General features: G+C 36.3%; 1 protein-coding gene across 3 annotated transcripts in view; it reads left to right on the top strand.

Annotated features, from left to right (window-relative positions):
- The window catches only part of SHPRH (SNF2 histone linker PHD RING helicase), a 54,822-nt gene extending 43,709 nt beyond the window's left edge, over nt 1-11,113 (top strand). Inside the window, exons 25-30 of one of the 3 annotated variants that reach the window (XM_040597439.1) lie at nt 216-404; nt 5,726-5,818; nt 6,386-6,472; nt 6,867-7,045; nt 8,931-9,011; nt 10,234-11,113. In XM_040597439.1, the coding sequence (XP_040453373.1) occupies nt 216-404; nt 5,726-5,818; nt 6,386-6,472; nt 6,867-7,045; nt 8,931-9,011; nt 10,234-10,330 (726 nt within the window). In that variant the 3' untranslated portion in view covers nt 10,331-11,113. Of the gene's footprint in view, nt 1-215; nt 461-5,725; nt 5,819-6,385; nt 6,473-6,866; nt 7,046-8,930; nt 9,012-10,233 lie in introns of those variants that run through there. The other 2 variants (XR_005828370.1, XM_040597441.1) reach the window with 2 other exon arrangements.
- Nucleotides 11,114-13,403: the final 2,290 nt, after the last annotated feature.

The raw sequence follows: 13,403 nt of genomic DNA, 5'->3' as shown, positions 1-13,403 counted from the left end.
ATTGTGAATCTTTTCTGTGCTGGAAAACGTTGAAATTCAGGCTTTTTAGCAGTTGGAATGCTAAAAATTTTAAAATTCTTCAATTTTAATCTGAGTTTCATAAAAATAATGTTTCTATGAAAATCTAAATTACCACTTATTAGTACACTGTTTTCCTTTTGCATTGATCTAAAACTGATACTGTGTTGTGTTGTTTTTCTTAATTCCCTGCATAGTGGGCAGTGCTGACATGTGGACATTGTTTTTGTAATGAGTGTATAGCTATCATCATAGAACAGTACAGCGTTGGCACCCGCCGGAGCTCAATTAAATGTGCCATTTGCAGGCAGACAACATCTCATAAAGAAATATCTTACGTCTTCACTGCAGAATCTGCAAATCAGGAGGATGATATTCCTGTAAAGGTATGTTGTTTATATGAGCTTTGTGGCCCAAACTTTCAGCAGTGTGTATTTGTTGTGTTTTGTTGCACGCTGCATTTATGCAGACAAATCTACCCAGTTCTTAGAAGTAGGTTCACTTTTTTTTTTGTTTATAATGGGTATAGTTCTTTTCCTTTTGAATTGGATGAGATGTATATAGGCTTTTCTTATAATGTAATCAATGTTTTTGGATTCTTCCCCAAGGAAGGTTGCACGTTTTCCTGTCAAGTAAAAGATTTCTTGGGGTTTTTTTGGTTCAGGTGTTTTTTTTCTAACTTACCCTTTTCACAACATTTAAGGCTTTTGGAAACAAAACATGAAAGTAAACAGTGTGAAAGAGGGTATCTTTTTAACACCTGCTCTTTAAATGTGCCTGAGGAAAGGAAATTACACATCTGTTAAAGTAATGCTGTCTTAGGGTGTGGCAGGGAGGGACAGCTTTTGCTGAGCTTTGGTTATGTTTGGGGTATTTTTTTAAGCATTTGGCACCAGGTAGAATAAATTGCTGTTTGTATCCAGGTGAATTAGGGTTGGTTTTTTTTTTTTTTTTCTTATGGTGGTTTTGGCTTTTTGTAGCCAAGGAGAGATGAGGCATAGTTGTGATGTGTTTGCTTGAAATGATTAGTTTGAGAAAGCTGTCTGTACTATGAGGCTGTTAGGATGATGTAAATATTTCAAATTAAGTCTTCATTGTGAGCCAGAGAACATGAATCCTGATTCTCAACTTAAGATTCATTATCTGGAATGTTTCTTGAGCTACCTGAGAAACAGAGTAGTTGTTTTGCATTTTGCATATCTATGGTAATATTGTCTGCTGTAGGAACCATAATTAGGAGGAAAGAAACTGACTGCTTTTTTAGTAGAGGTGAACGAAAAACCTGAAGGGAGTTTATTTCTATGCTTTCTCCATCTAACTTGGCCAATAACAAATTAGTGGATAGATTTTATTGAGTATATCCAGTAACTTGTCCCAAAGTTTATTCAGTAATAAATCAAATAATAGTGAAGAAAATAGAAAAATGTTAATCCTGTAAAATACTATTTCTCAAAAATAATGCTTTCCATTGGAACCAGTTGACCATGAATTTGTTCTGTGGAGAAGGGTTTCTCTGGTGTGGTGTTAGGGACATTCTCTTTTCCTCACAAGTGTCATCAATAACATGGTTGTGAGGCCTCTTTCTTCAAGATCACCCCCAATTCTTTCCATCTAGTAGTGTGCTGTAAGCTTTTTCTCTGTATTCTGGATGAGTGTTGACTCGATGTAGCTGGATACTCTGCAAGTATTCTTTCTGGGGTTTTTTGGGGTTTGTTTGAAAAATCAGAAGGAAAACCTTGGGAAAACTATTAGTGCTTCTTGCCTATCTCTGTGTTTTAAACTTGTCGGTATTTGGCTAAAACTTCACTGACTGGATACATATACCTACTGAAAAGTTGACTGTCGATTAAAGACTGAATTTTAGTCTTAAAATAGCTCCCTATCTGGGCAATTTGTTTCTCATGGCTTTCCACTAACAAAGTACAGCTCTGTCGAAGACTGGTAGCTGTTCTCTGCAGTAACTTTCTGTTTATTCCTTTTAGCCTGACTTTCTGAGGAGACAAGGTCTTTTCATTGTACTGTCTTACTTATCCCTTAATTTAGCAACCCATTAGATCATTTCAGACGGCTTGGCAGAGAGTCTGAGTTTCAAAGTTAATCAATTTTCTGCAAGTCTTATTAAAATAGCCATACACATAAAGTATGTCTCCTACTTAAAAAAAATACTGTCGCTTGACTTTACTACAAAAGGGATCTTAAAGTTCAAGTCTGTGGGGGAAACTTTATTTGTAACTTGTATGCCTTCTTAATGACAAACGTTAATGAACCTCTAGACAGAAATATGTAGGAGATTGGTTCTGATTGCACTGTTTTATCTACTTTTCTTAGTAACAGAGGATTTTCCTTGGGCTGAAGGCAGGGGTGGAGGAAGAGACAGCATCTCCATGAGTCTTTAGTAATACTGACATATATGTGGCGCATAGGTACATTTTTGCTTGGCAGAAATCTGTTATAGAATAGTGTTAAACCAAAAAACTGGTTATTACAGTTGTGGAAAAAACCAGAGGATTCTGGAATAAAATGCAAACATGAAAAAAAGAATACTTATAATATTTTTATTTAGATGATCCTGCTATCTTTAATTAAACTATGATTATAATATAGCTGGACATACCAATCATAGTTTGATTAGTATAGTTAAAAGTAATAACACAATGTGCTGACAAAGACTTCTGTGGTATCTGTGCAAGTCTCCGTCAACCTTGCGGGTATACTAGGGTTGCTGTCTTGTACTGAAGTCAGTGCTACCACGTTCACAGTAGTTAATGTCAGCCTCCGTGAACAACTGGAATTCCATTTTGAGCTCAAATCATTAGATTTGAAGTAGTTGACAGCATGTGGCGCCAGGGGGAGTAAATACACCGTGTATTTGAAGTGCTAGTTCTTAGGACCTTGCTATATATGTGTTTTAACAGATTATTTCCTCAGTGTTTAGAGATACCACCCTATTTCTAACAAGAAAAATTCAAATATGTTTAATAAATTACATTGAGCAACTAAATTTCATAAATAAAACACAGAAGGATCATGTCATTTACTGTCCTTTGCAAAGAGTTGTAGTGTTTTCTGGTAGTATTTCTTCATCAACACTTTGGGCAAAGCAAAAAAACACGAATTCTGTGAATTTGCATGGTGTCTTGAGCAAGGCCCCATTCATGAAAAGTCTTCATTCGTGGAGAACATTAATGAAACATTCATGAAAAATTAACAGTTCATACTGTAGCTTCACTGTATGTACTATTGAAACAACCAGCATTTTAGCATTGTTAAAAATTTCTACCTAGTATTCCTTTAAGGACTGTTAACAAAGAATTACTAACTTACTATGGTTTCTATAGAATACTGAGGTTAAGATCAGCATCTTACAGCATATAATATGAAAATTGTGTGATTTATTCAGCATTTACATTTTTACCTGAACTTTCTCAGACCTCTGGTCTCTTTATTTTCTTCTGTTGTGTTGTATACATCTTGCTTTTCATTGTACCAGGACTAGCTATCTTAAGTTAATGTCTTAGATGCAAAATGAGTGCTGTAAATGGCAGCATTTTATTCTAAGAGATTACTGGCATCCTTGCATGTTTTGGTTCCGTAAAAGCTTCCACTGTGATCAGTATCGCAGTGGGTATTGCCAGCCTGTCACCTGAGACAGAAATTGTTTGTTAGAGGGTAGTTTTGATTCTAATGTGTCATGTTCCATAATTAATTACAACTAGCTAATCAGTTTATAAATACTTATCTGGATATTCAACAAAATGGCAAACTCGGGTTGAATGGGTAATGAGTGGGGTAACATTTTTTTTAAGATGCACTGAAAACAAATAACTTATAATAGCAAGGGTATTTCTGTCAGTTTCACCTCTTCCTAAATATTGAGAACAAAACTGAATTTTGTGTGCTGTAAATGAAAACTTTAGTCATTTGTTAGTTCAATGACAAGCCTATATGTAGTTTGTCTAATATAATGTAAGCAGAGAGGTGGATAACTTTTCACACTTGGTTATCTTATTTTTAAAAATAGAGCAAAAAGACTGTAACCACTTTGATTGTTGTGCTGTTCTTTGCCAGAGTTCCTCTGACCAATCTTGTACAAAGTTCCATTTGTAACACCTGAGTCACAGGAAGTCCGGAGGGTGGAAAAATCAACAACAGTGGCTAAAGCTGCTATCTCTTACAGCAGGAAAAAATAGGACCTATGGTAAGGTCCAAAAAATGTCTCTGAGGAAAAGACAGAGCAGATTAGCTAGAATTTTCATCATTGAATCAAAGATGAATTGTATCAGAAAAGCACATAAATGACCCTGGAATATATAGGAATATTAGGAATATATAAGAAAAAAGTTAGTTTCAGATCTTCTAACTGCAGGTGATTATGATTGGCAGGCAGCTGCCATAGGGCTGCAAATGTGTCATTCATCCTTGCAGATCATAACACCTACTGACATACCAATTGTTAATTGTCTATCTGACTTTTGGAAACAGTGTTAATGTCTACCAGGTGCAACAGAGGTGACGTGGAAAAAAGCGGGTTTGTGTCTGTGACACAGAGTTGGAATCGGTATGGAAGACCCTGGGAAATAAAATGGTACTGCTTATTGCAGCCTCTGGTAACACAGTGCGCAGAAAGTCTTTCACGTGTATTTCTGGAGCGTTCATTTAGCTGCATAATGTATGAATGATCAAGTAGCCCAGCATCGGTTCCCAACTTGTGCCTAGACTGCTGACATCCTTCCCTGCCAGTTCTGCAGGCAGCATAACTTCAGTAAATTTGATCTGTCATTGTAGGAAGCCAACATAGTTAATTCAATGTTCAGAGGACAGGTGCAGACAGAAATAAAACAATATTTGTCCAGCTGAATCTAGCATGGCTTGAAATGACTATGCATGTAAGAGCTAGTAGGAATTAAATAAGGGCTTCTTAAAAAAGCCACATTAGGTAAAATTACTGTGATACAAAGTACATACTGAAGGAAATAGAGGGAGAAACTAAAGAACTGTTTCTTGAAATCATCTTCCCAACTTAAGGGGAAAGGGAAGAGTACAGAAATCAAAGTGGACAAGAAGTAGAATGTAGTATTGGATTCATTAAGCACTGAAATACTTCTGAATGCAGAATATGAAGATGTTTTCATTGCAGCGTGCAATCCTTCAATAATTAATTTTATTAACCAGTTTCTTATTATTTTAAAAATAATAAACAAGCATCATAGTACTGAGTGTAAGTTTGGTGTTGCCAGAGTGAGAAACAAAAGCAACAGAAATAGCATTCAGGTAAGTGTTTTTTCGTTGTCGGTTTTCAAGAGATGTGAAGGAAGGGAAACTTAAATGTGCATTTGGAAGATTCTGTAAAGATTGTACCACTAAGTCAAACCTCAGGGGGCTTAACTGCTATGTTTGGTGCAGCTGCACTGCTTGGGCTATCCACTCTGCCTCACGCAGAACTAGGTAGGTGTATCTGTGTGGCGCTTCATTTTTCCGTGTACTGTACATGCTGTAATACGCTGCTGATCCTACAGCAGTGCATTATAAGGGAGACATAAAAGCGGTTCAGTGCTACTTAACCTGCCCTTCCTCCAGGTTGCTTATTTTTCAAATTTCTGTAAGACAGTGCAAGAGTCCTAATATAACGTTATTTAATAAAGCAATGAATGTGGAAGGAATTGTTTAATATCCTACTTTACTAATGCTCTTTCTTGACTTTTCAAAGGGAAGTCATTCCACAAAAGTAGAAGCTGTGGTCCGAACGCTGAAGAGAATTCAATTTAAGGATCCAGGGGCTAAATCCTTAGTTTTCTCAACGGTATTAATCACCATTTTCTGTTTTGTCTTTGTGTGTGTTTAAAACGGTCATAATATTTTCAGGCTTTAGTTTAGCTACCAAAATGTTGAATCAGTCTGTACAGCCACTTGATTGTTTTGAGAATTTGTAGGGCAATTCATGTAACTGGGACATGAACAATGATTGTAGTCAACAGATGTAAAAGCTTGTTTCTTCAAAGGGCAAACAGATTTATATGGGAGCATTAGAAGTTCTAGATATTTTTCTTCAGATATCTTTGATACATTGTAAAACTGGTTTTGTGATGGCTGCCAAATTATTTTATTCAAGGTTATCTTTCTAATTGTATTTCTTATTTAGTTTTATGGTAGGTTCAGTTCCTGGCACATTAGTCTCTTTTTTTCTTTCTCATTCCACCACCCCACCCCCCCCCCACCCCCCCCGTTTTTAAATTGCAAATGCCAGTATTTTGAAAGTCGTTTCTATCTACTGTTTTTTAGGGAAGTTAATAGTGTGTTTTAGTTGTTGTTTGTAATGTTGAGTTACTTTTACTGTGTTGTGTGCTTTTGTTTTGTTTGTTTTTTACAGTGGCAAGATGTGTTGGACATAATTTCAAAAGCTTTATATGACAACAACATGATTTTTTCTCAGATCAATGGAATCAGTAAATTTCAGGTACACAAAGAATATTTTTCTTAAAAGTATTTTCAGTGGGGAAAATTACAGTTCATAGAAGTTAATATGATCCTTTCAAGTCATTGCTTCATTTGAGAAACTGAAAGGTCAGCAAATTTGTTCGGCAGAAGCTTTGATCTCTGAACTCCTTAATTCTGAGAATTGTAATCACAAGAAGCCACAATTTAAACCCTTCAGAGATAAACAGTTCATTCACATTTGAAAAGGAAGTGTTGGCATGGATGTTAAGGATGAGGCACACTGATCAGCCAGGCTGCAGGATTGTCACTCTGGGGCCCATAGTAGCTGCTATAATTTCTTGAAAATACAGAGATGTTCTCCACACGCTTCATTGAGGAACTTTTGTCATGCTGCCGTGATGTTTGCCTTTTAGGAAAATCTCTCTGCATTTAAATATGATCCCAACATCAACATTTTGTTGCTGCCTCTTCACACGGGTTCCAATGGACTAAACATCATCGAAGCAACTCACGTTCTGCTTGTGGAACCCATTCTGAATCCTGCACATGAGCTACAGGCTATTGGCAGAGTACATCGTATTGGTCAAACAAAGTAAGAATTAAAATTGCGTTAACTGGTTTAGATATGGTCCAGAGTAGAACTGCATACTGCAATAAGAATAAATCTAGTTCACTGAACTTCTCAATTTTGGAGATGAGTGTTTTCACAGGAATCCTATTTTTAAAGATGATAAGAGACAGAAAGATTTTTTTTATAAAAAAAAAGTTTGCTGAAAATACACAATGTGTATTTTAAGGAATTCCTTTGTGTTATGAGAGTAAGATGCAGAAGCAAATTGCAGTTAGGAAGAGTAGTAGATTCTTGAGTCCGAAGTCCTGAAAAGACTTGTTCAGCTTCTGCCCTATTTTATATGTGCCATTGATACCTTGTTTTTTAACTTCAAGGTTCTGCTTGTAAGCATGTCCAGAAATGTCTTCGCTTTGCAGGTCTGAGCAACTTGCCATTTATGTCACAAGTTCAGGCATGGTCCTTCCTAGTGTCATTGAGAGGCTCCTTCTAGCTGGTCATTCCCACTTCCAGATTAGAAGCTGCATAAGTTGTTGGGTTTTCACTTAACAAAGGTTTTGGAATGTTTATCCTGAACAGATAAGATGTATATGTTTTACCTTAGGTTTTATGTCATTTGAAAAAGTAATTTAAAATCCCTGTACATGAACAAGAAAAATAGCTGGAATCAATTCTGGAGTAATAATATTCTAGAATAACTGTGCATTTTGTGTTCTGGAAATGGATACAAAGCAAGAGCATATGAATGAGCATGTGTGTGAAAGAATGTTTTTGAACAGGTGTGTATTTGGGAGTGTTGGTAAAGATTTTGAATTAACTGCAGGCATGGGAAAGATTGATTGCAACAGCCTCCATTATAATTTTACATGACGCTGGCACAAAAGGTCTGGCAAAAACCTCACAATAAAACCAGCAAGAATGTGTGCTGTACTTCTTAAGAACTAAGACTTCAGCAATGCTTACTTGAAAAAGGGCTGTGTTCAAGTACAGTGATCATAAGGGAACACTGTGTTTAGTTTCACTGGTGCAACTATTACCATTTCCGTTGTGTTCTTACTCTTTTTTTTTTTTTTTGGTAGGCTTTTGTTTGTGAACCACAAAGTATTCCCCCATCATTTCTGTGTGTAACATTACCTACCAAAGTTTCAATATAAGATCTGAAAACCATCCAAGCACTTTCAAGGGTTCATATCTTGAGAAGTGTTTATACTGGGGGGCCTGGAATGACTTTCCATTTTTATCTTTGGAGCAGACTCTTTTCCATTTCACTTGTGCCTGACACTTTTGAAATTTTATTTGGTAAATGGAGCTCTCATTTTATGTTTATTGACGTTTTGGGTTATATGTTGTATGAGTGCTTACGATTTCATGTTTGCTGACTACAGTTACTGACTTCTAAAAGAAAAAAATATAGTATTTTGCCATCTTCAAGAACAACATTGTTAAAACTCTGGGACTGAGCTTTAATTATCCATCACACTGAGCTCTCTCTCCTGGACTGACTTGTGACAGTGCAGTATAAACACTGCATATAGCCAGTGGGCCAAAGTCATTTCTTTAAACAACAGTCTAGGTTCTTGAAGGCTGTTTGTTTGTAGCAGGGACACAGAAAGCAGAACTTTGCCCAGCATCTGCTTTAGGATTTTAGTTAATACAGCTTATATTCATTTAGTATGTGATCCAGCCAAGTGGAAGTATGTGCTCTGGGACCCACTAAGTATCCTTAAATGTCAATGAAAGTTGTTAATCGCCTTGTAAGATTTTTTTCTTAATACAGAGGGTTTTTTTTAAAACACTTAAAATAATTAGTATAAGATTTAAATGTGGTCTTGAACTTTGACAGGAACAGCATAACTTCTGCTGACTTCTGGTTTTGTTTGCTTTTTTTTTTTTAAAAAAACACATTCAGGTCTACCATTGTTCATAGGTTCCTGATAAAAGCAACAATAGAAGAGAGAATGCAGGCTATGCTGAAAACTGTAGATCGAAGGTATGTGTTGAATTTTTTTTAAAACATCATTAATGCACGGAAAATGAAAAGGTGGTTCTCAACCATACTTTTATTAGTTAGATATGTGTATGTTAAACATCAACTGTTCTTCAAATTGTTTTGACTGACAAAAAAGTTTGAAGACTTGAAAAATTGATCTTTTAACCTCGTTCTTGTAACTTGAAGCTTAAGGTATTTTAATTCTCTGGAGAATATTTTGGTTACATTTTGTATTTCATAAAAGCCCAATTGATTAATAAATCATGTGTTAGGCAAACCGAAAAGATAAATCATATTTCCGTTAGTATGAAAGCATTGCAATTAATGGAGTAATACAAAGTCTGCCACTGGAGTAACAGCATATGTTACAAGTTCTAATATAGGACATTAATTCTTTCTGTCATTATTTGTAAATTCTGCAAACCTAGTCTGTCAGTGCTGTGTCACAGTGGTTGGATTTGCAGTCAGTGCAAGTGTTGTCCAGATGCTAGCTCATAAGTCAGTCTGGTGAGCAGACACAGAAAGCTGTTTTCACTGTTTATCTTACCAAAATCTACAAATAATAACGGACTGGGAGTGGAACAAAAGTGATACTTATGTTCTTTATGCAGGAAGTATAAGAGGTTGTTTGTACTTCTTTAGCTATATTGCATACACATATAACATCTAGGACGAGGCCTTAGTTTAAGGAAATTAGATATTTTTCCAGTTTTGTGACTGTTACAGAGTATGAGACTAAAAGTTTGCATATCTCTGGCTGCAGTTATGAAAGATTTCAGCTTTAGGTTTGAAAGAAGGATTTAATCAGTTTCCATATCTGTAAAGTAGCACTACTTTTGCATATAAAATTCAGATAAATGTACAGTGGCTGAATGATCCAGTGAAGGCTATTGTTTTGAAAGTAATATCAAACTTTACGCTTGGAAGCTGAAGCCAATTCCTGAAATGTTAAGAGGGCAAAGCGGATTATCCCACGTTCTGCTGCCTCTGCAGCGTTTGGTGTTGACCACTGGTAGGGACAGTAGATGGACTTTGTACCTTGCTCAGAATGTGCAAGAGAAGTAGCTGATCGGTGTAATTTCCCTGGCAGAAAATACGTTTTCTGCTGAGCTTCAAAGCTGAACAGTTACTGGGCTCTGAACCATGTGGTCTCTTCCATGTGTACAGCTTGTTACTTCAGTTGATTCCTTCTCTGATGCCTGCATGCAATTTTTTCCCACAGCCACACGAGCTCTTCCATGAAACAGTCAGAAGCCTCAGTTCTGACAGTGGCAGATTTGGCTGACCTTTTTACAGAGGAAACTGAAGAACTTGAGTAAAAACATTGGTTTGACCTAATGAAATCAGAAAGTACCTGACGTAATAAGCACTGGTATATAACCCGCTTGATCTGTTACTCCTGTAAACATCATATAACATTTGTCCATAACAGAGCTATTGGAAACTGAAGTCTTAATTGTTACTATTTTATTCTGTGGTGAAGTTCTTAGCAGCACATACTTCTGATAGCACTGGAGAAAACTTGCACTTTGCACATTATACGAAAACATGGATTTTATTCCCAAAGAGCATTTGAGCTGGATGCTAAAACTGAGATCCTGGACCCTTGGTTGAGAGGATTTTTACCATCAGGTTTGACTGGCTAGTAGCTCAGTCTGAGAGCAAAACTATGTGGGTGGTTGGGTGGGAAAGGGAAGCAGAAAAACACAAATCTAATTTTTTTTACTGTACAAAGAATTGTTAGAAAGAATGACTGTAAATTAATATTCTTCTAGAAAGGGCTTGTTAGCTTTTAATGCAGAGTTACTGCACGTCTTATTGGTAACACTTTAAATAATCTTTACTAATAATTTGGATATTTGTATTAGGCTTTTAGATATTCAGAAAGACTTGTGACAGTTAAAAAATCGTTGTTAATGCTTACTCACTGCAAAATTATGATAATTAAATTATGCTTTTTGTATGTGTGTTGGTCTGGTAATCAGTTAAATACTTGAACTTACTGTACGTGTTTTCACTTATTCCTGAAGCCATGACTAATTTGGTACTTTGTTTAGAAAAAAATAAATAATGCTTTTGTTACAGAATTTTTCAAAATTTAATTGGTTAAGCTGCTGATCACTTTATTTGGTGTATACATTTTCTCACCCTGATTTTTTTTGCTGTAGGTCTCCCCTTTAAAGGTGCAGCAATTCACATATTCAAAATAGATAAAATTAAGGTAGGTGGTCTAATTATTAGGTACATAATCCAAGTTAGATAATCAGTGAAGAGAGGTGAAACTTCATCCTTAGGTATGCGAGATCACTCTACCCTATCTCTATTGACAGTAGAGAGTTTAGAAAACAAATCCAAGCTAACTTTTAGGCTGCTGAAAGTAGATACATTTTAAGCCTTTGGCATAAATTGTGGGTATACATTTACACAATATCATTTCTGAAAGTATTACAGAAGCAAGCTCGGTTACACGGTTGATGTTAAACACAATTTTGTATTTAGAGACTGGGCAAATGTGTATGCATAAGCAACAGGCTACTTCCCGCAAATCACAATATTTACTGTTTCAGTACACGATGGTTTTTCTATATTTTAGAAATCTTACTTGAGGTTGAAATTGAGCCTTTTGAGAAATCTCATCTTGGAATTTGTAATAGTCTGCTAAATAGATTTGCCATATAGTTACTGAGCTTCTTGAGTTCTGTTTTCAGTCATACTACATTTGAGTTGCACTGTTGTGTATTAAGCCTATCCACGTGACAGACAGGTTTTCCGCTGCTAACAACAAATGTGTGTAGAATTTACAAGAATAATATTGCGGCTTTTTTGGCATTTATAGTCTCTTGTCTTTCTGAACTGATTAGATACTTTGTTCTAATGACTATTTGAGTAAATTTACAGACAATGTATCTTTATTTCCCATATTTGTAAAAGGTATTAGTATTATCTATATCTTTTGTTTTGGAGATTACTGGTTTTTTGCAGATTACAGTTTGAAGCAAGGGAAACAGAATAGATACTAGACTTTTTTAAGATTAGATTGATCAAACACAGACTGTGGCATCTCCATCCTTGGATGTATTGGGAACTCAAATGACCCTGAGCAACTTGATCCAGCTTCAAATTTGGCCCTGCTACGAGTGGTGTGTTGGACCAGATGACCTCTCCATGGATCTGTTCCAGCCTAAATTATTGTACAGTGTACTGGAGATCACGCTGTACAGACACTCCAGGAACTCTGAGGGCAGCAACATTCCAGTTCCTCATCGTCCTCAGTGAATTTTAATATTGTACAATGTAATGTGGCTGAACAAGGAGCTGCTGTTTACTCTGAGAACTGTGGAAGCACATAGTGTTTACATCCATAGCTCTCATTTTAAGTAACTAGATGTGGGAATAATAGTTGTCAGTGAATGTGAAGACAGAGAGGCAAACTGAAACATATCTGCTGAGAGGTTTCCTGAGCTCTGCTAGGTTTTGGATTATTTATATAAGGACAATGGCATCATTGTTTGTTTACAAAAATGTGGCTTTTGGATTCCTAACCAAAAGCATAGCTTCTCATCAAGCAGTGCATGAATCCTTTACTCCTGACTTCTTTATTTTATGCTCACATAACGGCACGGAATGCCAAAGATCTGGTTCTAGGCGCACTCCCAACTGCCCTGGAGTGCCAGTACCTAAAGCTCTGGAGGTATAATCTTAAAATGTGTATACTAGTTGTGTTAAAGCACCTTGTGAAATTGGAAGGTTGAACCATCCGAGTATATAGCCTGTGTCAGTAGTAAAATGGATTTTTCAAGTTGCACATAATACTAAGTACAGAGACTAAATTTAAAGAATTACCTTGACAAAGAAACCAAACTGTAATCTACTGCTTTTTGCCATTCTCTGCAACATTTTCTTTGACAAAGGTTTTCTTTGACACCTTGTGAGGTAAACTTTTTTCCTTTACTCCCCTGTCCGCCCCCTTGCTAAGGGTGCAGCTTGTACGTCTGCAGTTTTTCTCTTATCAAAGCACAGTGAGACGGTTTTCATGGTGCTGCCATGATTTTGCTGTCTATCAGGAGAACACTCTTTTGAAAGACAGTATCTTAGCTGAGAACAAACTTTGTTCTATCATAATAGTTCCAGTATATTCATGGAAATGGTGTTTTCTACAGAAGACACAAATCTATAAATACTGACTACAGTGTTTACATAACTATTGTGTGGACATACCCACAGGCACGTACCAGATTCTCATGTGTTCTCCTGCTAAAACATGGAAACATGATGGAATTGACAGTATTGCTTACCCAGTGAAGTCAATCCCTTTAAAAATGAGGCTCCAATGGATCCCAAAGAACTCAGTGCTGACCTTTCATCTCTTTCAGTTCCCTGACAAATAATTTT

The sequence above is a fragment of the Falco naumanni genome, chromosome 6, assembly GCF_017639655.2.
Source record: "Falco naumanni isolate bFalNau1 chromosome 6, bFalNau1.pat, whole genome shotgun sequence".
Taxonomy (NCBI): Eukaryota; Metazoa; Chordata; class Aves; order Falconiformes; family Falconidae; genus Falco; species Falco naumanni.
Note: the sequence above shows the minus strand (reverse complement) of the source record. Positions and strands in the feature narration are given on the sequence as shown.